This window comes from Cavia porcellus, unplaced genomic scaffold (genome assembly GCF_034190915.1).
Source record: "Cavia porcellus strain 051 isolate PalLab524CR breed Dunkin Hartley unplaced genomic scaffold, mCavPor4.1 scaffold_16, whole genome shotgun sequence".
NCBI lineage: Eukaryota > Metazoa > Chordata > Mammalia > Rodentia > Caviidae > Cavia > Cavia porcellus.
In genome coordinates this window covers 20,051,225-20,077,484 of record NW_026947499.1, presented here as the reverse complement: position 1 = coordinate 20,077,484, position 26,260 = coordinate 20,051,225, and the positions used below count along the sequence as shown (strand labels likewise).

At 49.7% G+C, this 26,260-nt stretch overlaps 1 protein-coding gene across 3 annotated transcripts; it reads right to left on the bottom strand.

Annotated features, from left to right (window-relative positions):
* Positions 1-370: 370 nt before the first annotated feature.
* Gucd1 (guanylyl cyclase domain containing 1) lies at positions 371-26,231 on the bottom strand. Of its 3 annotated transcripts, none has more exons than XM_013141944.3 (6): positions 26,012-26,231; positions 19,897-19,981; positions 19,255-19,420; positions 17,910-18,001; positions 16,280-16,521; positions 371-1,939 (listed from the first exon to the last, which is right to left on the bottom strand). In XM_013141944.3, the coding sequence occupies exons 2-6, from the start codon at positions 19,905-19,907 to the stop codon at positions 1,755-1,757; spliced, it is 696 nt and encodes a 231-aa protein (XP_012997398.1). In that variant the 5' UTR covers positions 19,908-19,981; positions 26,012-26,231; the 3' UTR covers positions 371-1,754. The 3 variants fall into 3 exon arrangements, with proteins under 3 accessions (XP_012997398.1, XP_005007300.2, XP_003478057.1); XM_005007243.4 differs by lacking the exon at positions 26,012-26,231 and adding an exon at positions 25,383-25,578; XM_003478009.5 differs by lacking the exons at positions 371-1,939; positions 26,012-26,231 and adding exons at positions 13,090-15,683; positions 25,383-25,574.
* Between the last annotated feature and the right edge of the window lie 29 nt (positions 26,232-26,260).

The following is a 26,260-nucleotide window of genomic DNA, read 5'->3' as shown; positions in this document are numbered from 1 at the left end:
AATTCAGCAAAGTTGCAGGATACAAAATTAACACCAAGGATTTGTTTCTGTACACTGATAATGAACAATAAAAAGCAAATTAACAAGTCCATTACAGTAGCTAGCATCAAAAATAAAATATTTAGAAATTAAGAGTGAAAAACATGCACTGAAAACTATAAAACACTTGAAGATAATTAAAACAAGCAGAAAGACAGCCCATGTGTGTGAACTGGAAAATAATTTTTGAGACACAGTTTTACTCTATAGCTGGTCTTGAACTGATAGTTTCCCTCCCTGCGCCTCCGTCCCTGCCTGGGAATAGCAGGTCTTTAGGAAATGTGTGTACTGAGCAAAGCCATGGGGAAAGAGGATTTTGTATCAGATAGTAGTGGTAAAAATGGAAATCAGCTTTATTTTTCCTTTTAATAATACAGTAATAAACGAGTCTTTCATAGGAGATTTGAAAAATAAGGGGAAATACATAGGAAAAAATTCATCTGAATCTCTCTGGATAAGACATTGCTAAAATTTGGCAGATTTTTTTCAGTGTTTTCTGTGTTATTAATGTAAGTGGGATTGTGCCTATAATTTGTGGCATTCCCGTTTCATAGTATAATATGGGCATTTCTTACAGGGTAAAAAAACCTGGCTTTAAACTGAGTATGGAAGTGCATGCCAGGAGTTCCAGCTAATTAGGAAGCTGAGACAGGAGGATTTTAATTACATGACCAGCCTGGGCAACTTAGCAAGTTGTCGCAGTCAGGGTTTATACGGAGAACAATTAGAATCAGGACATGGAGTTTATAATATTATTTATGATGGTCATCCAGAGTTAACACAAGAAATCTATCCACAACACCAAAGACATAGAATATTTAGTCAAGGACCTAAATCCCACAGTAATGTCCCACATGAGTCCAGATGAAGACCTAGAGCTCATAACAAGGCCTCCCACGAGTCCAACTGGAGGTCCAGAGCCCACAAGAAGGGCTCACGCCAGTCTCTTATGAATCCGTGCTGTGAAGGTCCAAAGGTCAGCAGGGTGAAGGAGCTGTGCTGGTGGGTTGAGGGTTCTACCCTGGAGCCGAGAAGTCACACAACAAAGACCGGGGCTGTCTTGAAAAGCACCACAGCCATCCTCAGCGACACGGAGGCCCTGAACTCCTCTGACAAGCACAGTCGGGTACATTGCCAGGAAGCCAGCGTGACGAGTTCATCCTGGAGACCAAGCAGCACATGTCTCCCCCCACCCAACCTGAGTCAGGAAGCAATGCTCGATGGGAGGACCAGGGCTTCTCCAGGAGAACCAGCGGTCCCAACAGCAACACGTAGTAGACCCACAATGCCTCAATGCCTTAAAGCTTCTCCTCCACGTCTGTATTTATGCTGGCAACTTTCCTCGGGTGGAACATCTACACTCAGCACCATGTAATCCAGCAGGCGTTAAATTGACCACCAGTTTTTAATCCATAACACAAGTCCACGTCTAAAAAATATTTTTAAGGACAAGAGGGACAGATTCTGTCTCAAAATAAATAATAAAGAGGGCTGGGAATGTGAGAAGTCCAAATATTGGGAAAAAATGTTTCATTCCTATTTCTATGACCAGTGATGCTGATACAAACATTTTAAAGGCTACATTGGTTGTATTTCTGTTGTTTTCATCAGGATAGTTTCACACAAAATGGAATTCTCTATATTAAAAGCATAACAACCGTGTTAAGAATTGCAGAGCCAGAAATTTTACTGTACAGTATTTGGAAACTGACAAGTTAGCTCTCTGTAGTTTCATAAATGCTGGCAGAAGCTGACACTCCTGAATTAAAGACAAAGGACAGCTTATGATGATAATGGCAGTGGCCAAAGTACCAGCATTTTCTTCCAGCAGTTTCCTGAGCCAGTTCCCACAGGGCAGCACAAGCGGGCCCAGTGACTCCTGCACACATGGTGGACTGCACTGGAGAAAAGAGGAGAAAACAGAGTTTAGAGAAATTTCCCTCTTTATACTGAACAATTCATGCCTGCCGTTTGCACTAGAGGAAGGCATTATCTTTTGTTGTGCTAAAAAAAAGGCTAAAATGCAAAGTTAAAAAGACTGTTATTAGCACAAAGAGCTCTGTCATTCTGTGCAATGCTTATTGCCCTAGTAACCATATACCTGGAGCACTGACCACAGTCGTAGATTAACTGATGCATCGCGATACTGTTCTGTATGTGTCGTTACCTTAGTAACCTGTTTGCTGTGTCAGCCTTTGTTCCCTTTGTGAGAAACAAATGGTCCTGGAATTAGCAGACCAAGGAAAAGAAGGGCTAACCACCAACTGTGAAATGTCTCTAACCCCAAGCAAAGGGGAACAAAGGCCTTCCCCATTCTTGCTCTCATCACATCAACAGTTTAATTGCTATAAAAATCTGTCAAAATTCTAACCCAGTTGCCCAGCTTTGCAAACTCCATCTGCACCGCGCCACTGGTGCCAGCTTAAATAAAAGCACTTATTTTTAAAAAACATCTTGCTCCCTTCTTGACAACATCACAGGGCTTGTTTTGGGGGTACAACATTTGGGGGCCAGGGTTACACAGGGACCCCTCCCCACGTTATTTTCACCGATCGATCAGCTTGAACAATCTGTAGGTATTTGGGACTTTTTGTTTGTTTGTTTGTTTGTTTTTTACCGGTACCAGGGATCAAACTCATGACCACACGCTTACTAGGCAGGCGCTTATGCCGCTGAGCTAAATCCCCAGCCCCAAGTATTTGGGTCTTTTGTGCTTTATAATTTGAGTGCACATGTAAAGTTGCAGACGAGCCCTGGTGCTCCCTCTACACCAAAGTGGGATGCCCTCCAGGAAAGGGCTTCTGGCCCACTTATGATTTGGGATTTTTTTGTTCATTTGGTTTTGTGCTTGGTATATTTTTACTGTGGAGTCATTTGCTTGTTTGAATGTGTTACCTCAGTACTAACATTCAGGTTTCTTTTCTTTCTCTTAAACTTTAAACTACTGTTGATTGCTTTTTTTTGAGACAGGGGCTCCCTGTGTAGTTCAGACCGGCTTTGAGCTCACTTCATATCCCAGGATGGCCTCAAACTCACGGTGATCCTCTTCCTTCAGTCTCCCAAGTGCTGGGATTACAGGCATGTGCCATCATGCCTGGCTCCCCCCTCTTTTTAAATTTTGAGACAAGGTTTCACTAAATTGCTATGTGAGACCCAAATTTATGATCCTCTTCTGCCTTGGACTCCCAGAGTGCTGGGATTACAGGCATGTGCCACCAACAGAGGTTACCACATACCAGTTCAATCTATTTCATAGCAATTGATTAATCATTAGGACTTTTAAGCAGCAGAACAAACATAACCTATGATATTTACCACCTCGTTCCTGACCCCCACAGTCCTCCACTCAGCAGGGTAAACAACTCCCATAAACCATCAGTGTATAACTTGGAAAGTTAGGTGACTTTTTCAAATATTGACCTTTCCACTTAACCCAAGTCATGAACCCACATACGGTAGGCTATATTAAATATTTCACAATATCCATCATAGCCCTACAAGGAGAAAGTCTATGGCAAGATAATCATCCATTTAAAACCTGGTTGGTGAGTTCATGCTGACCTAAATGCCTTCGGGACCAAGTGGTACCACTGATCTGATTGACTAAAGTCAGGGATAAATGTTACATCATCCTTTCTAATCAGATGACTCCCATCGTAGGGATCATTGTCCTCATGGTGCACATTAGTAATGAGTCAGTTATCAGTTTAAGAAATTCCCCTGAGAAACCATGTGTTTCCTCATTTGAAAGACCTACACTTGGATTCCCAATTTACTTTGAAGAATTAACTCTAATCCATGTGTTCGTCAGCTTTCCATCAAGGTAACAAAGATACTTAAGCTAATCAATTTATAAAGAGGGAATGTTTAGCTGAGTGTGAGAGTGAATCCCTGTAACCTCAGAACTCTGGGATGTTGAGGCAGGATGACTGCAAATTTGAGCCCAGCCTATGCATTTTAGCAACTGAATGCCCTGTCTCAAAATATTTAAAAATGGACCTGGGTTCATTCTCCAGTACAAGGACCAGGGAGGGGGAGGAAAATTTATCCTGGCTCATGGTTTCAGAGGTTCCAGTCCACGGTTACTTTGCTGCATTCTTCTGGACCTGGGTGGGGCAGAACTTCTTGGTGGAGAGCTCATGGCAGAGGAAACTGGTCCCCTCATGGCAGTCAAGAAGCAAAGAGAGAGAGAAATGGGCTGAGTTGTCATTATCTCCTTTGAGGGTACACACATCCCCACTTCCTCTGGGCAGGCTTTCCCTTTTAAAGGTTCCACCTCGACCCACCACCTCCCCATAGTGCCGTAGGCTGGGGAGATTTCAGATCTAAACTGTAGCACCTTGTATTTGGAAGGAGAATTAGTGCAGTCAGTACTGTTGGTCCAGGCCACTAGCTGGGTGGCATCTTCTTCCTCTCAGACAGGCTGAGGGCTATGGGAGTGGTTGTACTGCAGGTGTCTTTCATGGGAGAAGCAGAAGCCAGGGATCACCCTTATGTTTTTCATAAATCTTCTGGCAGAGTTAATGGGAATGGTGACCCAGTCTGGGGAACCAGCTGGACAACTCTGCTTGAAAGAAGAGCAATTCTCTCTATGTTGGATAGACTTGGCCCTGTCTCCATGTATTGGTATGTACAGAGCTGGCTGGGCCATTTCTTTGTCCGTTCAGTGGGCTTTAAGCACCTCTCACTGTCACTCATCCCCAAGCCACTCTCCTCCTGGAGAATTAATAAATTCTATGTTAGGCCCTGGGCCATGGCCTTTGTCTGGTGAACCTTATCCTGGCTGGACTTAGGACCCCTTGACGCCCCATAACTATATGGGTTGGGTTGCACTAAAAATGGTAGATTGGAATTAACTCACTGAAATTCCAATAACTTTGTTTTAGGACTATGAATTTAAACTTCCTAGATTATGAAGAGGACTGGGAAAGGAGCTCCATAACCAAATTGTGATCAAATCTACCTGGAGAAAATTAGACCCAAATGTTGGGAGAGATACTCCACATGGTTTTTGTTTGTAAGGTTGCAGGGACAATTCTTTTGGTTTATTTTTTGAGATGCTCCACTGTGCCTCCTCTTTTTCCAAGCATTCCTTTCTTGCACCCAGACCTTTTGTTTGTCTGGTTCAGGAGGAACAAGGGCTGTTTTTGTTTTTATTTTTGTTTTTGCTTTTGTTTTTGAGATATTGTCTCAGTGTACAGTTCAGGCTGGCCTCAAACTTCCAGTGATCTTCCTGCCTCAGCCTCCTGAGTGCTGGGATTACAGACATGTACCCCCACTCCAAGCAGAATCACAAGTTTTTAAAAATAGATCCTTGTGCCGGGGCTTTAGCTCAGCAGCATAAACACCTGCCTGGCAAGCGCAAGGTCAGGAGTTCAATCCCCGGTACCACTAAAAAAAAAAAAGGTCCCTGTAACCTTGTCCTTTCCAGAGATGGCTGTTTCCTGTGTCTGAAAAGCTTTATGAAAGCGTGTGGACCATGGAGAAGCGAGGGAGGTAAAGTCTCAAAGCTTTTTGAGTTGGTTTTCTGAAGAAGCCATTCTAATGCTCAGTAGTACCAACTGCTCATGGATGGCAAGGAACAGGAAATACCTTCACTGTCAGCTGTTGTTGAGTGACTTATCTGATAACGGGTGCATTTCAGTCAGACTGGAAATGGTCTAGAAAGCCAAACACATGATACAGATTAATGTCAAGAGCCACCAATTGGCTGATTGGCCTAAAAGTGTCAGCCATGGAGAGGGCCCACCAGCAGCCCTAAGAGGAGACCAGAGGTGTGACGCAGTCGTCTGCCATGATCAGGTTGGAGCTATTCCTTTTATTCATTCTCCCACTCCTTACCACTGTCAAAGTGACCTGACAACCTCTTTTGGACTCTGGGTATCAGAGACAGCAGATGCCTTGGGTAGATATCCTTCTTAGTTATGTCACATAACCCATAAACCAGCACCATCTGAGTGCAGCCCAGCTGTACCAAAGCAGACTGGGGCCACTTCCCATGCAGTGGGCCAGACTTTGACAGGAATCAGCAGCCTGTGATGTGGTGAAAGCCTCTGCATCAGAAGAGATCTTACACTTTAAAACTGCCCAAGGTCCAGAGGTGGTGGTACATACCTGTAAGCCCAGCACTTGACAGGATAGCTGTGAATTTGAGGCCAGCCTGGGCTACATAGTGAGTTCAAGGCCAGTCTGAGCTACATGGTGGGACCCTGTCTTTCCGTGTAGAATGTTGCTGTGTCCAGCACAATGATGGGCATGATTATGCCAGCTGCATCAACAGGCTTGCTCCTGTTGGTCTTACTGGAAAATGGGTTCTTCAGAAGCACGCAGAGTGGTGCATGCCTATCCTCCCAGCACTCAGTAGGCCGAGGGAGGACAACTGTAGGTTCAAAGGCAGCCCTGAGTCACATAGGGAATTCAGCTCCAGCCTGGACTACATAGTGAGAACCTGTCTCAAGAGATGAGCCAGGGATGTAGCTAAACAGCACAGCACCTGCCTGGCAAGTGAAAGGCCCTGAGTTTGAGTCCCGGTACTAGAAGAAGAAGGAGGAGCAGGAGGAGGAGGAGGAAGAGGAGGGGAGAGGGAGGGAGAAGAAGAAGAAATGGAAGGAGAGCATCTGTTATACCCACATATCTGACCCAGACAGCTTGATTACAGCCATGGTTTATTTTCATGAGTCTTTAATCTGCCAGTTGAGGTTTTCTAAGTGGCAGACAGAATAACCAGCCCATTGGCAATGGCCCAAGTTAGTAAAAATAAAATAAGACCTATCAAGAGTGGCATTGGCCCAGAGCTTAGTAGGCTTCTGCCTGCTAAGCAGAATGACTCACATCCATTTTGTATTTTTTGTGGCTGTGTCTGAGGATGCACGGAGAACATGACTGGGTTTCAGCTTAAGTGACCCACGAGTGTACCAGGGAACCTCTGTGAATTAAGGTCCCCACTGAAGCAGCGGCTTTGCTTTGGTGGAATGCAGATGTAAGTCTCCCCTAAAGAGTTCGCTAGTATGTTGTGTAAGATGTCACAAGCTAGCTGTGTTTTTGAACAGACCATTTCCATTTTGCAAGCAAGGGTTTCAAGGGCCAGGTGCCCATTTTATTTTATTCTATTCTATTCTATTCTATTTATGTTTTAATAAACCGTGTGCTTGCAGTGCAGGCGCTTATGCCACTAAGCTAAATCTCCAGCCCCAACGTGCCCATTTTAATCAGAGTCATAGTTGTAAGTTTTTCAAAAGGACTCCACCTGTTCACTGTGCCAGGGACACATGACACCCCAAACCTCCAGGGGTACCTCTAAGGTGCAGTATACTTCCTTCTGCTAGAGGGTCCAATTAGCAAAGTTATTTCATAGCTTGTCTTTGAAGAGCCTGTTTTCTTTGTTACCCAAACTGTCAAGAAGTCTGAAGGGTATTATTTGCAAGTTTGTCTGTGACAGTTGCATGGATGTTAGTAGGAGACATGACCTTCTTAGATCAAAGCGTAGAACCATTTATTACAGCAATCTCTGTTGCAGGATACCAGCATTTTCTTGCCTTGATTCTTTAAGTCAAAAAGAGACCAGGGGCAGGTAACTGCAGTGGTCAGGAGAGGACCCCTGAGTTTAAACAATCTGAATCACTGGTATCTTGCTGGGCACTGGAGCACACACCCATAGGCCCAGCTGCTTTGGAGGGAGAGGCAGAGAGATCATTTAAGCCCAGGAATTTGAAGCAGCCAGAGCCACACAGTGAGATCTTAGCTCTAAAACAAAAAACAAAACAAAAACCATCTAAATCTAATGGGCAATGTGTCTACCTGCCTTTTTCTGTCTTCCTTTCTTTTGAGGCAGGGTTTCACCCTACGGTTCAGGCTGGCCTTAAACTCATTTTGTAGCTCAGGCTGGCCTCAAACTTGTGGCAATCCTTCTGTCTCAGCCTCCTGAGTGCTGGAATTCCAGGTGTGCAACACTGCACCCCAGTTGTCTACCTGCCTTTTGCTCTGAAGGGAGACATAGCATATAAAAATCTTTTTAGGACTTGGCTCTCAAATACGATTTTTTTTTTTTTAATTTTGGCCTCCAGGTACTCTGGAGGTTAAATCAGGTGGATCAACAGTTTCAAGTCAGCCTGAGCAACTGTATGAGATGCTATCTCAAAATTAAATGAAATGAAATAGGCTAGGGGGTAGCTCAGTGATAGATACTTGCGTAGCATGTGCACGGGCCTGGGTTCTATCCCCAGTGCCACAAAAAAAAGTGGGGTTTTGTTTTGTACCCCCATCCCCATCCCAGGCCACAGTTGACTAAATATGAGGATATAGGGCCAGAGATACAGCTCAATGGCACAGTGCCTACCAAGCAAGCTCAAGGTCCTGAGTTCAATTTCTGATACCCCACCCCCACAAAAAAGAGGATGTAGCACCCACAGATATGGAAGGTTAATTGTGCTGACAAATTGCTCTGTAAAAAAACAGGATCACTTTCTCTTTCACTCTTCCTTATAGAAAAGAATGTCTGCTGAGTTGTGTCTGACCTCAAAGGTCCAAATTCAGCTTCTCCTCTAACAATGACCTGTTGTTCTCAAAGCTGTGAAACACGATATTCAAGATCTAGTGTGCAGCCAAGTGTGATGGTATGGGATTGTAATCCCAGCAGCTCAGGAGGCTGAGGCAGGAGACTCATGAGGCCAAGGCTAGTGGGGAACTCAGTGACAATTTGCCTTAAAAACAAATGGCAGCAAAATAACTTGAACCTACTCGCCATTCATTGACATTTATGAAGCATCTCCCAGACAGCAGGTCCTCAGGCTCCAGCAGGAGAGATTAGTTGTTGTGTGGATCTAAACCATCTCCAGATTCCCTTTTGTGTGCAAGGTGATTGGATTGGATCGTGGGGCTACACCTACAGGGCTGAAGAGGCAGGGTCTAGTTGGAAGAGGCTGGTCACGGTGGAAGGGTGACCTGAAAGGGTGTGCTGGGTCTCCCTCCCCAGCTCCTCACTTGGTTCTGCCTCGGAGCCTCCACCCTGTGAGCCCCTCTGCCAGAGCCTTGTGCCACGCCCAGCTGACTACAACTGCATCCTGTCAAAACCATGAGCCAAAATAAAACTCTGCTCATTCTCGTGAGCACCAAGCATAGAGGAAAGTGATGCAGACAAGGGGATGTGGTTGAGGTGCTCCTTTAAAAAGTGGTGACATTCGGGCAGTGTGCTTGCTGCAGGAGGCGACAGGATGGGGCCATAGGAAGAATAAAGGCCCTAAGGGAGAAAAGGGCTTTAGCAGATGGGTGGTACCAAGGGAATCCAGTTGTCTGTGAAGAGAAATTATGGTGTAGGAAGCTGGGCAAAATGGCCCACAACCATCCCTGCAATCCAACACTTGGGGAGGCTGAGGCAGGAGTGTTGCTGCGAATTCAAGATCAGTCTGAGCTACACAGTGAGTTCAAGACCAGCCTGAAATACATAGGGAGACCCTTCCTCAAAACAAAAAAGAAAGAAAGAAAAAGAAAGGAAGGAAGGTAGGAAGGAAAGAAGGAAGGCAGGCCAGGGATGGTAGCACAGATCTGTAATCCCAGCACTTAGAGGCTGAGGCAGGAGGATTGCTATAAATTTGAGACCAGCCTGGGTTACACAGTGAATTCCATAATGAAACCCTGTGTCAAACACAAACACACACACACACACACACACACACACACACACACAAAGAGAAAGCGGCAAAAGGGGAAAAAAAAAAGATTCAGTTCTGGGGCTGCAGCTCAGGAGGCACAGTGGCCTAGTGTGTGTGGAGTCCTGGGTTCTATCCTGAATACCCAAAATAAATAAAACAAAAATATGTGGACCTCAATCCCCAGTTAAGCAGGAGGCTTTAAACAGCTTTGGGAAGTCAGTTCACCCAGCTATGAGAGGCACAAGATTTCAGCAGGTACTTGGGTAGAGCTCTGAGAGGCAGAATTCAGGCAGCCAGGGAGAGGTGAAGACAGGGAGGCCAAGGGCAGGAGCGGGAGGAGAAGCTGCCGGAGGGGCCCTTGGTCTGGGCCTGAGGGAGTCTCCCTCTGCATTCCTGGGCCCGAAGGTTTTTGTGTCAATACTCAATCCATGCGGGTCCCACCACTCAGCCTGGGGGACCTGTAGTTCAGCAGGATGACATCCTGGTGTTTCCTGGTCTTCTCAGTTCTGTTCTGAAGCAGGAGGGTGGGGCTAAGTCCATGACATGTGTCCTTGGATATCGTCACAGGCCAGGTCAGATAGAGGCAAGCCAGGAGGACAGCTGAGCTGAAGGCTTCATCAGCTAGGCCAGGCCAGGTGCCAGCCAGCCTTTCCACCTGATGGGCAGGCTCTTGGGGGCCAACGTCGGCCCAATGTCTGGCTCCAGAACACAGAGTTCACTTCCTGGTTCTTCTGGCAGGGTTCACCCCTCAGGGTCACTTAGGTCTGAATAATTACAGGTCTGGATCTTGCTGTGGGAAGTCACTGGTCCCTCTCTGTGCCTGTCTCCTCCTTTGACTAGAGCACTGATGACCTGAGTCTCAGTGTATCTCACAGAATTCCAGTGTCACATAAAAATAAATTCTGTGACTAAGTAATGATAGGCAAGGTCTGCTTGCTGCAAGACTGTACAGAGCCTTTCCTGCATATCCTGTCTCCTGAAGGGGACTTGTAGCATGCAGTGTTTGCCATGCTGGCCTGGCCAGGGGACTCTATGGTACATCACTTCTCACCATTGGCACTCTGAAGGGCGCTTCTCAGGATGTGCTAGACAAGGTGGCCCACAGCTCCTTGGCACCTGCCTCTTGGTATGCATGCCCCCTGTCATCCCCAGTGTGTGTTGGGTTTACCGATGTAACTTCCTCCCGCCTCCCTCCCTTCCTCCAAAATGTGTCCTTTGCTCTATACTTGGTGAATCTCAGCAATTTCCTTAAATGCAAGTATCTGTTAGAAGCAGCCATTCTGCTGAGTGAGCTCCTTCTTAAATCTGCATTCTGGGCTCTGTACCTAACACACACCTGGTTACCCCCCTGCCCCGTGACTGGGACCTGTCTATTTCCATTTCACTCAAGGTCAAGGACTCATCCATATTTAAAGTTGATGCCACTGACCACTGCTGATACTGGAAACAACCTCTCAGCTACTGCTCACTTCTAACACAGAATACTGCAGAAGGGATGGGATGTCACAGCCGAAGTTAGGTTATTAAAAACCTGTGGCCTGGGGCTGGGGATTTAGCTCAGCAGCATAAGCGCCTGCCTTGCAAGCAGGCAGTCATGAGTTCAATCCCTGGTACCAATAAAAATGAAAAAGACCAAAAAAAAAAAAAAAAAAAAAACAACAAAAAAAACCCCTGTGGCTTCCACTCTGAGCCACAGAATGGTGCCTTCCACCCACATCACTAGGACACTCAGGAGGCCTAAGGCCAGGATCCTTGAAGTGGGCTTGGAGGCAGATGCTCCGGGCCATCTGGCATTGAGAGTACGCAGCCCCAGCCAACAGCTTGGCTGAGATGTCACGAGAAACCCTGAGCCAGAGGTTTCAGGTCAGCAGTAGTGGATTCCTAACCCGCAGGAATTGTGAGATATTAAAGGTTTTTTTTGTTTTAAACTACTAAGTTTGGGGGTAATTTCTTATGCAGCAATAGATAGTAAGACCACACGATGCCTTCTGTAACCAGTGTGTGACTGCCTCTGCTGGTAAAATTGTTGGTTCCATGGAACCTCATGCACCTGTCTCTCCCTTTCCCAGGTGCAATGCTTCTGGTGACCACTGGGGGTCCTAAGAAGGTGGCTGTATGAGGTGGTGTGTAACAGGCAGTTCCCAGGCAACTGGGCAAGGGGGTGCCATAGTCTACCAAAAACCAGTCTTGACAATAGATTAGCAAGGTCAGATGACAAGTGTACCCTCTCACCTCTGAGTGTTGGCCCTGATACGGTATTTTGGGCTCTGACCTCTGCTCTGATCTGGCCCTTTGGTTCTCAACTGATTTCTGGCTGGAGTCCGGATCTATGCCCGCACTATCCCTACCCTGTATGTTCTGGTGACATTTCGGCCAACTGTGCCTGGGTCCGTCCACCCTCCACCTTTGTCCTTCCTCTTCAGCATCGCCAACATTGATTTGTCTCACCTAACTGCAGCCGGTAGTTCCTTGCAGCCCACAAGCCCATGGCAGGATGAGGTCCTTCCTTTAGGGTGTGTGGAGGCTCAAGTCAAAATGCAAAGGGCAAGGTGGCTAGCAGCGTCCACATGCAGTTGGCAACATACAGAGAACACTCAGGATGCTAACTGGCGCCATCGAGCTGGGCGCCTCATTGACAGTGCTTCAGGCAGCTTCTGCAGGGATCAGCCCAGGACTGCTCTGCAGTTCAGAGGAAAGAGTCCAAGACCTTGGTCAGAAAGTCTGCTAATGTATATCCACACCCAAGACTGAGTCAGGAAGACTGTGAGTTCAAAGCCAGCCTGGACTATATAGTGAAACTGTCTAAAAAATAAAATTAAGATTGAAGAGTCAGGAGAGGTCAGGAGTTAACAAGGGCATATTAGTTAAGAGGCCCAGACCTACCAAGAGGCCCCTGTGGCTCCCTCAGCCCCCTCAAGGGGCAACAGGTACAACCCTGAAGCTGCTAGTCATCCAGGATTTCTAAACACTTCCTTTCTCAGAAGCAGAATTTGAAATAAAGTCATCAGGTGAAACACTAGAAGTAGCCACTAGCTGGCAGATCAGTGGAGCTGCGGTTGGGGGTGGAGGGTTCCAGGAAGGCTCGGGTCCTGCCCACCCGGGTCACTCTCCAGTCCTTCCTGGGCCCCGCTATCTTTTCTTAGTTCCCTACCCCAGACAGCAGCTCCTCCCCACACTCCTCAAGACTGTCTGAGCCCTGAAACTGTTCTAGGCACATTGCTTGTCCTGAATGCAGGAATTTGGGCCTGAAGCACAAAACACTGGATCTCACACCAGCTAAAACTGGGAATGGCAGGTCAAGGTCCCAGGTTCCTACGTGCTTGTGCTAAGAATGTGGTGAGCAGACAGGAATTCTACAGATCAATGCTGCTTCACAAAGGTCAGCCAAGGGCTGCAACCACTGTGCAGTGAGAACGATGTTTATTGAGAATGGCTCATTACAAACAAAATATATTTATGTATAAAATCTATGCAATGCAAAAGATCCCTTTTGTCCCCCCACAGTTCACGCGACAATGCTGGCTACTGTCCCCTGTGGCTTCCAAGGCTGCACTGGGCTGCAGAGTGACCGCAGGCTGGGCAGTTGTGGACAAAGTCCTCGATGTCTGGGCTTTCTCCCACCCGACTTCTGTACTTGTGCAAGAATACTGTGGCCTGCATTCTGCCTCTGTGACCCTCCTCAGGCAGATGGGTCCTGGGGACAGGCAGTGTCTTATTAAATCATAGAGTGACCTCTGTTTAATTTGTAACTTGCCCATGAAGCCATCATCTGAGTGCAGGGACTTTTGAATATCCCTGACCACTTTCAGCGAAAACCGCTTCTCCGGACAGCCATATCAGTATGTGTGCTATGCCTTACCACGTCCGGTCATCTTCAAAGCTTTACTTCCTCCTCTTGGTTTCTTTTATATGATTATTCTCACAGTTTTACCTGAATTTTTCCTGGGGATGCCCACACCCCCCAGCTGCCATATGTAGTACTCTTGGGCTTGGAGCCAGAGTTCCCTGGGACTTCTGGCCATCCAGCATTAAGGCCATGGAAATAAGACCAGACTGAAGCCAGCACAGGTTTCCAAACCCCAGGTGGCTGCCTAGCTAACGGCACCTTGGCCCAAGGCTGCATCTGGTGCTGAGGAACAGTACGGCTGAGTGGTCTGACAGCCCTTGTAAGCAAAACCCACCATTGCCCCTTTGAGCTACCATGATGGCACTGGGGGCTGGCAGCTCGTTACACCTCGGGCACTGGAGACCAAGCCCCAGGAGTGAAAGAATGGTGGGGCTGTTGGGGTACACCTGTTTCTTTGCCAAAGGGAACCTAAGAGGTGTGGGGTCCCCGCCTCTGTAGGGACGCTCCACTTCCCTTATGTCTTACGTGCAGACCTGGGTTCAAGACCCACAGTCATGGCAGACTGTCCCCAGTCTGGGCTGGCTGCCTGCTCTGTAAAGCAAGGGGTGTGGGATTCACTGGCCCGCCTCCTTTGCTTTGAAAGAAAACATAGGCTGGCTTAACTGCCATGTGAAAAGAGGTGTCAGTGGTTCCAAAGTACCTGCAATCTCATTATTATTCCAAAAGTGAGAACTTAAAAATCTCAATAAAATAAGCTGGGTGCCATAGTGAATGCTTGTAATCCAGGCATTTAAAAGGCTGAGGCAGAAGGATCGCACGTCTGAGTTCTGCTTGGGCAACTTATCAAAACCCTGTTTTGAAATTTTAAAAAGGGCTGGTGATATCACTCAGTATGAAGGTCCTAGGCTCAGTCTCAAGTAATGCAAAACAAACTTGCTCCACCAAATATCCCAAACCAAAACAAAACAAAACAAAACAAAAAAAACTAGGAAGGAACTAGCTCCAGCTGATGCTATTTGGAGGTGCTAGGTGATCCTGGGGAGGCATTGCTCCTCTCTATCAAGACAAGAGATCCAGTGCTCTATGCAGAACGTCCTGATGTGACAACCAGGGTGGGAGGTGGCTGCAGACTGCCCTTTTCCTACTGAATCAAGGGTGCAGGCCCTGGCATCCAGCCTTAAGAGACCTGGGGCTCCCCACATTCCCGGGAGGCTCCACTGTCATGATTTAGGCTGGTGTCAGGAGGCCTTGTGTATGTGAGGGAGGGGGCACTAGGGCTGTGCAGCTGCTTATTCTGGAAGCACGCTCCCCAACGCCAGCACTGGGCACAGCAGCAGGTGGAGCGCCCAGCCGCTACCGAGGAAGCCCTACCCTACGGAAGCGTAGTACCTGGGGCTGTGAGGAGCCCCAGCATCCCCAGGGGCCAGGACACTGCAGAGCACAGTGGCTATCTGGTGCCTCTATGCTATACAGTAAGAGCCAGAGACCCTGTAACAAGTCACAGAAATGTGCACCCACTAGGAGGAAGGAGGCAGTGGTGATGGCATCCACCATGAGAACAGGGGGCTCTTGAACACTTCCAGGAGACCAGGGCTTAGCACAGTACAGCTCCAGGGGCTTGGACTGGACTCTACACATGTAGAAGCTGTCCTGATGAGCGGCACCAGGTCAAGAGACTTCTCTCTCCAGTTCCTGAGGTCTGTGGGGGTGACTGACTCAGGCCTCTCCCCTCGCCTTGGTTCTATCTAGGAAGCAACAGGGCACCCTTAGGCCTGTACTTCCTCTGGACCTGACTGGACTCAGGGTTGATATCTTGGGGGAGGCTTCCTTCTGGCTGTCTGAGGATGCCTCCAGCAACCAACAGGGGCTTGGGGTAAGCAGCATGACAACACAGCACTGGTGGACAAAGCAGGTGTGCCAGTTTCCCAGAATTCCATGGGACTTTGTCAGACAGGCTAAGGCTCCAAGTCCCAGCAGCCCCAGGCCTGGGTGTCCTGAGTGGGCTTGGCAGGGGTAGGGTGTAAGGTCCAAGGACCTGGGCACAACCAGTTCCTGATGTCAGCTATCCAGATAAATAAAGAGGATGTCCTCATCCGTGCCATAGCTGGTTCTGGCTTCCTCAAAGTTACTGATACTGGTGCTGCACATCCCTTTCGGGGACAAGGAGAGAAAAAGTGGGGTCAGTGATTGAAGAGAGAGTGCTCTTCCCACCAGCACCCATGGGAGCCACGCGGTTTGTGCCCCACCCTCTCGGCTCAAGCACTCCACCTCCAGAAAGCCCTCCTTGCCTTTTCTGGCCTTCACAAAGTTTTCTCTAATGCCTCCCCTGTTTAGCAGATGAAGTAAATGAGGCCCAGAGAGAGGAAGAAATATGCTCGGAGCCACATGGACAGATCAGGGAAGCAGCCTTTCCCTGTGCCCTGAGGACAGAGGAAAGTTTGGAGCTAGAGCCAGGTCTTGCCAGACTTTCTAGTGACTGTGCTCTCCGTCCCGGGAGGACTGGAGTGGGACCTGGGTAGTGGAGGTGGTGGGGCAGCTATGGCTCAGCACGACTGCGAGTTTGTGGCTGATTTGCTCGCCTGGCTGAAGCAGGCAGTCAAGGGGACCGGAATCCAGGAGGAGCGGGAATTCTGGGGAAAGGCAGAGGAAGATCTTGGCCACAGTGGGTTGAATGGGAGGAAGCTGTGGGGTAGAGCGGAGGACGGCGACTGCACACCGCCCAGGCCACCCTGCTCCCGGCACTCACGGTCTGCGTAGGCTGGGTTGTTGTAGAAGATGCAGCCAGTGGCCTTGTTGTAGCCACGCAACACAATGAAGTGGCCCTGGTAGTCCGGGGTGCGACAGAAGCAGCGGTGTCCGCTGGGGGCGAAGCAGCAGTACTTGACGGGGCTGGAGCACAGGTCACAGTGCAGCACCCCTGAGTTCACCAGCACGATGGCTACGTGGCCCTGAGCCAGGTGCGCCTGGATGTCCTGGATGTTCACCGTGCTGCGGGTGGGAAGGGGCCGGCTAGTGGGCGGGTCTCCTTCACTGCCCATTCCTCTGTGCTACAAAGCTTAGGAACATGGCTTGTCTTCCCTCCGCCCTGAGCTCCTTGCATATATACACCTAGAAAAGTCCTTGCTTATCATTTTAGCTGGGGTTCAACCCAGGCCCAACCAGAGGACCAGTATACAGGGGTGGGGTGGGAGCGAGGTGATGTCTAAGAGAGCAGGGGGCCAGCTGGGCCTGTCAGGAAGAGGGAGCAGGCAGACAGCTCCAGATGGTCCAGGTCAGGGCTACTAGAGAAGCAGCTGGAATTCCAACTCACTTCCTCAAATCGGAGCCAAGCTTGGCTCCGTCAGATTCCAAACCAAAGGCTTTTCTAAAAGGGCGTCTCTCTCTCTCTTTCTCTCTCTCTTTTTCTTTCCCCCAAGGTTCCCTGTAGCAAAAGATATCACTTAGACTGGGCCAGTTCAGCAGAGACAGCCCAGAGACAAACTCACAGGCACTGTCCTGCTCTCTACACCTCAGCAGGCAGCAAATTCAAGTGAAAACTTACAGGGGACAGAAGGGGCTGGGGCAGGCCGAGGCTAGGAGCAGCAACGTTTTGCTGAAGGGGCCCACCTGGGGCCCACCTTCATCAACTCTCTCTTTAGGACTGGCAGCATCAATGCCATGAATCTGGCATAGCTCGGCCTCCGCTGAGTCACGTGGAAATCTGGTTTGCTGCCTTGGCCGAGGAAACCTGCTATTTTTCTATGTGGAAGAGTTGGCAGTGTTCCCAATGAGGCATATAAGGGAAGCACTTCAGTTACGGGGGAAAAAAGCAGAGCAGGCAGGCAGGGAACACTGTACTTCATGGAATAACGCGTGGATGCTGCAGGTTAGGGTCACACACGGCCGCGTCTTCTCCAGTCAGTGAGACAGCAGCCATGGGGAGCCCCTCAATAAACATCTGCTGCCTTTCCTTCTAACATATACTAACGTGGTCAAAGGATGTTCCCCCTTTTTCCAAATCATCTATCATGTGGTGACATCACATTAATGATGAAAACACAAATCTGCACAGTAAAGGAAAATCTGCGAGTGGCCCCAGGAACCCTGTGAGCAGTCTGAGGGCTGACCACAGTCTGTATCATTTGCCTGTCCCTCCAGTACCTGCTCAGAAGTCAAGTCAGTGGGGTTACACAGCCCCACGCATCCCCATCTTATGGATGGAAAAACCAAGGCTCAGAGAGGCAACTCAGTGTATTCAGCTACTGGGGTAGGAAACCCCAACTCCCCCCGACTCCAGAGTTGGGGTCCTTTCCAAGTGGCATTCTGAGCAGCCCTTCAGCTGCAAGTGTCCCTATGGTTAGGGGCCGTGTAAGGAAGAACGGGTTGCAGGGGCTCACCATTTCTCCACTAGCACCTTGCAGGCCTTGGCTTGCGCAAACAGCTGGTTCACCCGGGTCTCCTCTGTGTCGAAGTGCTTTCTGTAGAAGGACTGATTGGAGAAAGACAGGCTGGAGTGAATCTACCTAATTATCCTCGCGCTGCTGGGACGCAGCAGAGTGCATTATAGCAAGAGATGTGGGAGGGCACAGGAGCCCGGCTGTGGGGCGCTGCGTCTAGACAGAAAGCTGCGTTTGTCCCACACCAGGGAGGGCAGAGGAGCAACAGAGGAGTGAAGAGGACACTTGAGATGAGTGGCCAGGCTCAGATCATCCTCCAGCATGGTCCACTGAACATACTTTATTTGGTACAGAGCCCCCTGGGTCCCCTGTTCCCCCATGATTCCTCTTCATGCCTGAAGAGAACCTGCTTCTCAGGCCCGTGTCTCTGCCTCAGCCAGGCTGGATTTATCAGCCCTCTTCCCTGGCCTGGAGGGTTCACAGGAGAGTTAGCCTGATTTGGCCCTGGCCACCACATGAAAGCCTTTTCACCAATAAGGGTACCAGTGACTCTACTTTGCCGAGTTCTAAAGTCTGGGCCAAGATCTGCTTAGAGGCAGATAAAACTGGCCCTAGCTTTGCATGGAGGCACAACACACTGGCATGCTGGCACAGCCATCCAGGTTGGCATTATTTTTCAAGGGGAAGAAAAAGGAAAAAGAAAGGAAAGATAATATTGGCTTTTATTTCAGAATGCCAAATGCCAAGCTTAGAGCTGCCTGTCCTGGAAAGAAAACAAGCAAATGTGCCAAGCCTAGTTGTGTGTGCCTAGAATCCTAGCCATTCAGGAGGCTGAGGCAGGAGGATCTTATAAGTTCAAGGTCAGTCTAAACAAGTTAGCCAGATCTAGCAAAGCAAAAGTGTAGTTCAATAGCAAACCACTTGCCTAGCACGAACAAGCCCTAGGCTCAATCCCCAGCATTACAAAACAAAAACACAAACGGGGAAATGACGGCCATGTGAGATCAGAGTTACGTGCTCTATGGCCCTCGGCCTGCCTCGGGCTGGGGTGATGGTACAAAGAATGCAGAACGTCAGATGCTGCCCGCATATCCTCCGAGCATCTGGGAAGGCAGGCAGGAGCCAGAACCCAGTGCTTAACATTCCAAGCAGGCGAACACCAAGGTCACCTCTCGGATTGGCTTGTAAATCCTGGTGATAGCCCATCTGCCACTGCCCAGTCTCTGCACTTCTGGGTCCATTTGGATGCCCTCGCCTGGATTACCCTCTCTTACAACTTCTACAACTGGACAGCCTATGCCTCTCTGTGGCCCCAAGTGAGAAGGCCCACTGGCCGGCTGTTCACCTGATTCTTGTAGCCCTTGTCCACTCCCAAGGTCTGAGTACAAAAGCGATGCCTCACACCAAAATGGCGCATCAGGTAGGCGAGGTCAATGGTCCAGATGCTCCTGGTCAGCCGCAGCTCCTGCAAGGCGCTCTCAAACTCACCATCGTCCAGCTGGCCTAGGTACCTGCAGACAGACAAGCTGAGGAGGTCAGCTCGCTCTTGAGGAGGGCTGGGCCAGGTCACCTTCTTCCCATGGACCTGACAGCTACTGTCAGAGCCCCCACTCCTCAGAAGGCTCTGTCCCTCGTGAACCTCTAAGGCTCCTATACATACTCATGCGGCCTCAGCTCAGCAACCTCTCAGGAGCCTGAGGATGGGAGGCTGGAGGTCACCCTATTCCAGCCACAGAGCTTCTCTGCAGGCAGCCCTATGCCCCTAGGGTTTCCTGCCCCCTGAGCTCCCAGACATTATCTGAGTAGAGATCTGAATGAGTTAGTCCACCCTTTATTCACATTTGCAGATAGGACAGGACCCACGGAAGCTAGTCCTCTTGCAAGCCTTAGCCGAAGACAGCTACACGATGAAGACTCCCACCCAGGTCACAGGAGATGGTAGAGACAGGGGAGACCGGGGCCCCCAGCCCTGGGCCCATCTACTCACTGCAGCACCATCCTGGAGCAGGCCAGGCCGCAGTCCCAGTGGTAGAGCTGCTGAATGATGGGCACAGGCAGCTGTACAAAGTCCCCTGCATGGAAACAGAGGGCAGCCTCAGCCTTCAGCACAGAGCCTGTCACTGCCACCCCACTGAAGACACCATCATCGCTGTCTGTGTAGATCCTGCTGGGGCTCATGGGCCTTCGCACCGTCCTTCATTGTTCCTTCATTGCCAGTGACTTCCCAAAAAACACCAGCAAGAGCAGGTCCGGCCTACTCAAAATCCTCCAGTGGACTGGCTCCCGCACCTCTCAGGACAGTACCTTCCTTGCGGCTGCCATGGTATCTTCTGCTGCCTCCCTGCCCTGAAGGCAGAACCCGTACTTACCACCATCCCTCACCCCCAGGAATCTTTGCATACCCGCTCCCTCTGCCTGGATGCTGCTGGCTCCTGCCTTCACTTTTCTGAGGGCTGCCTGGCAACCCTCAAGCTTACTGAATACTCACGCCTCTCCCTTAGGGCCTTTCTTTTAAGAGGCAGGGACTGGGGCTGTTTCACTGCCTGCTCTCAGACCAAAGCTGACACATGGGTGCATTCACAGCAGATTAAAGTTCACCAGGTTTTAGGAGGTTTACCTAACTCTAACCACCAACATGTGAAGGCCCCAGCTAGGAGGAGGAGCTGCCATGCAAACTATACATGTGGACTATTCCCGGGAGGGAGCTCCATCACCACTGTCGCTGGGCAACCTTCCAGTCTGTCCTTGGCAGCCTTGCAAGGTGGGACAGAAAGGACCTGATCTGGGAGTTCCAGTCCCAGCTCTGCCATTGGACTTCCTCTCACTGAACTCAGTGTGGCCATCGTGAGGTACAGACCTTTGACCTGATTTGGTCATTGGACTGACAAATATTTTCCAAGTAAGGGCCTGGACATGTGCTGCAGTGGAATGTTGAGTGAGTGAGGTCCTTGTCCTGGTGACAGTAAAAACTAGTAAATTAAGAAATAGCCACCAGGTTTATAGAAGCACAGTTTGTTACAGCAAAATCATGGAAACAACCCAAGTACCCATCAACTGATAAATGGATAGAGATGTGGGGTTTTCCCCCTATGATGGAGTACTACTCTGCCATAAAGAAGGATAAACATAAGACACTTCTGGCTAAATGGATGCACCTTGAGCCATACTCTTAAGTGAAAAAAATTGGGCACATGTGTTTAAATACGTCATTGTTTCTCTGGTGTGAGAAACCAAAGAAGTAAATAAAGATCAAAACATAAAATGAATATTGGGAAACGTTCGAATGAGAAGGGGAACAAGAAAGGGAGGAGGGAGAAAGGAAGGACAAAAAAAAAGAGAATAGAAGAAGAAAACGGAAACAAAATTTTTGTGGATAAGGAGGGGAAGAGGGGTTAAAAGGAGGGGAGGGGAATGGCTAAAAAGGGGAAGTAAGATATACCACGAAGGGTACAAATTTCCTGTGATGACACTTACTACGCATATCTAAACTGTACTAATAAAAATTTTTTAAAAAGCAAAAGAGACAAAGACAGAGTGAGAGAGATAGTCAGCAGCCCAGGCTGGCAAAATGGTGGCGGCGTGCCCAGAAAGGTGCATGGGGAGCACAAGGCAGACAGGGAACCAACAGCCTGCGCGGAGGCCCTCAGGCCAGGCCAAGCCGGCAGGAGGCCTGCGGGGTCTTCCTGCTCTGCTACCCAGGAATCTGGACAAAGTTCAGGCTCTGAAAAACCACAAGGGACTTCTCTGTACGGGTCACCACTCCTGCTCACTATGACACCTATTCAGCACCTGAAGTCCCAGCTGGGTGCTCTTCCCATCTTGAGGGTCTCTGGGCCTCTCCCGGACAGCGCGCCTGGCTGCTCTGTACAGAACCACGGCAGGAGGCCAGGTCAGCAGCCCCACTGCGCCCCAGCACGTGTGAGGGCTACTCAGCAGCGGGGAGCTCGTGCTGCCCTTTTGGACCTCCTGTCTTGGTTCAAGTCTCAAACTTTCACCCTCCTAAACCGAACCTTCCCAGTTTTCAGAGCCTGGCTCTGAAATCCCAGGCTGGCCAGGGCCTGTCCCTCAGGTGTATTCCTCCAGACCTGAGTTCATGCTTCGGCTCACAAACTTTTGCATGAAGTTTGTCTACGTGCTGCTGGGCAGTTTGCATGTTTCCAAGCGCCAGGGCCCTCCACGGGTGTGTAGGAAGCTGGAGGAAGGCAGGAAGGCATGAGCAAGGCAGGCCGCCTGCTAGCTGAATCCACTGACTTCTCTGTGCCTCCCTCCTCTGTGAACTGGGTGCTGCAGATGGGCACCGTGCCTGAGCACTCAGGACAACAGCATCCATTAGGGGTTCTGCACTGCTGACATGGGCCTTTCCTCCAAGTGGAACTGGTGTGCTGAGCCTCGGCAGAGCTGAAGCTTCAGTTCCTTTCTCTTTCCCAGGCACCTCTACAAGAAACCTGAATTCTTCGTTCAAGACATTTGCACATTTGCTTCCTACAACTGCCACGATTTCAGTCCTGCCTATCCTCTCTGGAATTCTACCCCTCTTCTGTCTCTGCACAGCAGCCTAAGGAATTTCATTCAGTTTCCCACTGCTCTCAGAATAAAGGTCTCACTTCTTGAGGTTCTGAGGGTCCCTGCTCAACCTGGGCTCACCATCCCAGCTCTAAACTGTGCCTGTTGCTCTGTAAACCCAGAAGTGCTCATTCTACCCCAGGGCCTTTGAATGGATGGTATCTTCTATCTGCAATTTCTGCTGTTCTTGCCATTCAAGTCCTAGTTTAAAATCTCTTCTGTGAATTTTTTTTTCCTGACTATGCCTTTTGAGAAGTGAGGGAGCCTCTTCCATGTTTAGCAAAAGCAATGACAAAAGAAGACACTGTCTCACCACTAGACTAGGGCAGGTCCTATGGTCTGAACACATTTCCCCAAAATTCATATTTAAATATCATCCTTATTGTGGTGGTATTAAAAGGTAGTTTTGGGAGGAAGTGATTCCTCTTGAGTGGATCAGAGCTTTATAAAAGGGTCAGAAGGAACTAACTCAGGCCTCCTGCCCCATTCCGATCTGCTGTGTGAGGACACAGAGTTCCTCCCTTTTCCAATATTGAAGAATGGGCCTTTACCACTGAACCTGCCAGCACCTTGATCCTGGATTCTAAGAACTGTGAAAAATTAAATTACTCTTGTCTACAAATTACCTCAGCCTCAGGGATTTTGTTACAGCCGTACAAATGGACTAAGCAAGGCACATGGTCATGTTGTTCACTGTTATTCCCAGTGCCTGGTGTCTGATGCTCAGTAGTAATTCAATAACTTACTACTGATTAGAAAAATGAACTTATTAAGTGCTTACTGTGTGTTAGGCTCTGGGCATACAAATGTGACCAAAGACTAATCCGGATCTCTAGGAAGTAATATTCTAAAGTAGTTCCCCACAACAGGCTGGGTGGAGCTCTTTGCAGGGTGTGGTGCTATCATGGTGGGTGTCTTCCCTTTCCAGAAGCCCTCATGGTGGCTATAAATGGCCTTGCTTTCTCTCCTGAGGCTGATTACTCTCCTGCTTATGCTCTTGCATAATGTAGCTTGAAATGTTCTCTCCCATCTCTGAGCATTCAAATGCTCCAGTTCATCTCTCTCTAAGAGCTCTGAAACTAGAGTCCTTGAGGTGACATCTGCTTTCCCCACTAAACAGACTGAGAAACACTGAGAACTCGGGCTGCAGGTTGGTATAAGACTATGTTTGTCTCCTCCCAGCCCTCAACCCACATCACATATTCAGTGTTGTTTTGTTTTGAGACAGAGTCTCAGCTATGCTCAGGCTGGTCTTGAACTCAAAGTGCTCTTCCTACCTCAGCCTCCTAAGTGCTAGGATGACAAGCCTGTGCCACCATGCCTAGCTCACCACAGACATTCAGACGTGCTTGGTGAATAGTTTTTCAAAAAGGCCTCATCCCTTGAGATGCCTGTCACAACTTGTCACTGCAGTGCCTCTTGTCCCAGGCTTCTGGAGACAGCCTTTTGTTGGAGGATCTTTCCTTTCTCCATGTCCTGGCCTCTGGCACTGACTACTGGGCCATCCTCTGCTGGGCTGTGACTCTGTTCATGCCTTCCCTTATGCCCAGCTAAAAATGTTGGCAGGAAAATTGCTCTTTAGGGCCCCAGAGAATCAGCCATCTCTCCTTTTCTCGCCCTGAGCCCTAGAGTGCCTTGATCCTAAGGCCCCACAGGGTAAACGTCCCCATATGGCCATCCCAGTCTTGGTGTGTGGGCAGGGCGGCCCATGTGGAGATGTTCCCGTGGGCGGCGACAAGCATAGGCGAGACCTTGGCACTTGTCTTGATAACAACTCTACCCTTCCAAGCCCAAAGCTGCCACATGTTAGTCCCTGGACCCAAGGGACTACCCTACTAGAGAGCTGGTCTTTGCCTGGAAGGCCCTGGCCTGGCTACAACTGGTGGCTGCCCACCCACTGTCCCTGGACACTTAACCCTTCTCAGTTTTGGTCTGCTGTTCTGCCAAACTGCATATAACACCAATAACCTCCTTCACTGGGCTGTAATGAGATTTAATGAGGCATGGCATATAAACAATTTAGCCCTACACCTGCCTCACAGAAAAGGTCCCTACAAATCAGAGCCACTGCTCTACCAAGGCTCAGAAAGGCAAGTACTTAGTCAAACATCACAATGTTAGATAATTGGAGGATCAGTACCTATTCCATGCTGCAATCACAAAAGAGACCACAGCCCAGGTGTGATGCCACAGTCCCACTGACACCTTTGGTGCCTTGGACCTCTCCTATGAGTTGGCACCTCACCTTACAGGTTACTAACATCAACTCCGTGCCTCAGCACAGGAATCATGACTTCCTCCTTCTCCCACTTCTTGGACAAGCAAACCCAGGTCTGAGACTGAACGTGAGTCTTGTCTCTGCCCCAAAGAAGATCCAGCGTAATTGCCCTTCTTCCCCTATTTCTGGAGCTGTGGGGAGCAAGGGGCTCTATCTTTCTCAGGGCAGAAGTAAGAGTGAAGAACTTGCAGCAAGACTCCATGCTGGGGGTGGGGGGCAGGGGAAAGGGTCCTCCCATGACTGAGTACTTCTCAGGCAGTTTCCTCCCTTTCTTGGCCTCAGCTGCTCGCTCCACATGTATCTCCCAAGGTGACTAATAATTCTGGGGCTAATAATTTCCGGGGAAGACTAATAATTTCTGGGGAAGACAGAGACCCTGCCACCCAGACCCTCCCTCTTGACCGCTGTGACTGGGGTCCCAGCCCCAGGAATATCAGGAAACGCCAGATGAAGACAGGCTGGGGGAAGGGGCCGGGGCGGGAATGTCCAACTAGGCAGGTTTCGCTCCAAGCTCACAATCTGGGCTGTCGCGACAGTCAGTCCAAGGTCGCGCAGCCGGACCCTGCTCTATGCTGGGGCGGAGTCCCATTCGGTACCCGGGATGAGAGCTGGGCCCTCTGAGAGACACTGACCGGGATCGAGCTGCGCCCTCGCTGCCTCCGCCTCCGTCCTCATGACCTGGGCAGCGCGGGGCGCCCATGGCCCCGGTCCGAGCCCGGCTGCACCTTCGACTTGTGCTGATACGGCAGCAAAGCCAACGCGTGTCGAGTTGCTCTGCCTGAGTCGGCAGATGGGCCACCCCACGCCCCGCCCCGTCCCTTCCCGGTCTTGGATGCAGAGGCCACGCCCCTTTCTTGGCCCCGCCTCTCCCCCTCTCAGATTTCAGTTTCTAAAGGCCCCAGCCTCCCGATTTTAGCCCGCCCCGGCCATTTAGAGTCTCGGCTTTAGGCGGCCCCGCTTCTCTGAGCCGACGCGCAGGCCCTTCCGCGACGTAATCCCCAGAACCCCGCCCCTTCCTCGAGTCCCGCCTCCAAGCCCCGGCGTACAGCGAACACTGGGTCCTCAGAGACTCTGCCCTTTTACTAACTCCGCCGCCGCCCGGCCTGGACGTTTGCAGCTTCAACTGTTAGTTCTGATCCCGCTAATGCCTCACGGAGGCTCCAAGCAACCCTTTCCCCATTGCCCCGGGCCAGTTTCCCTCCACACCTGTTTCTCCACCTATAGGATGAGTTACCTCGCCTCGCTGAGGGGTACCCCTTACCTGGTGGTGATGGGATTCAAAGGTTAAATCGCGATGGGAGTTCCACCTCTTCTCTCCACTTTTTGCTGCTTCTGATCAGAAGGCCCAGGACCCAGATCCCCGCCTGCCATCACCATCCCGTCCTTGATGTGGGTTGCTTGGCAGGGCGAGCCCCGGAGCTCCCATGCTGGCTCAAGAGTCAGTGTTTCCAGCGGCCCCCAGGCTGTCATCAGCCTCCTCCCTTCCCGTTCCGGAACTATAGTATCAGAG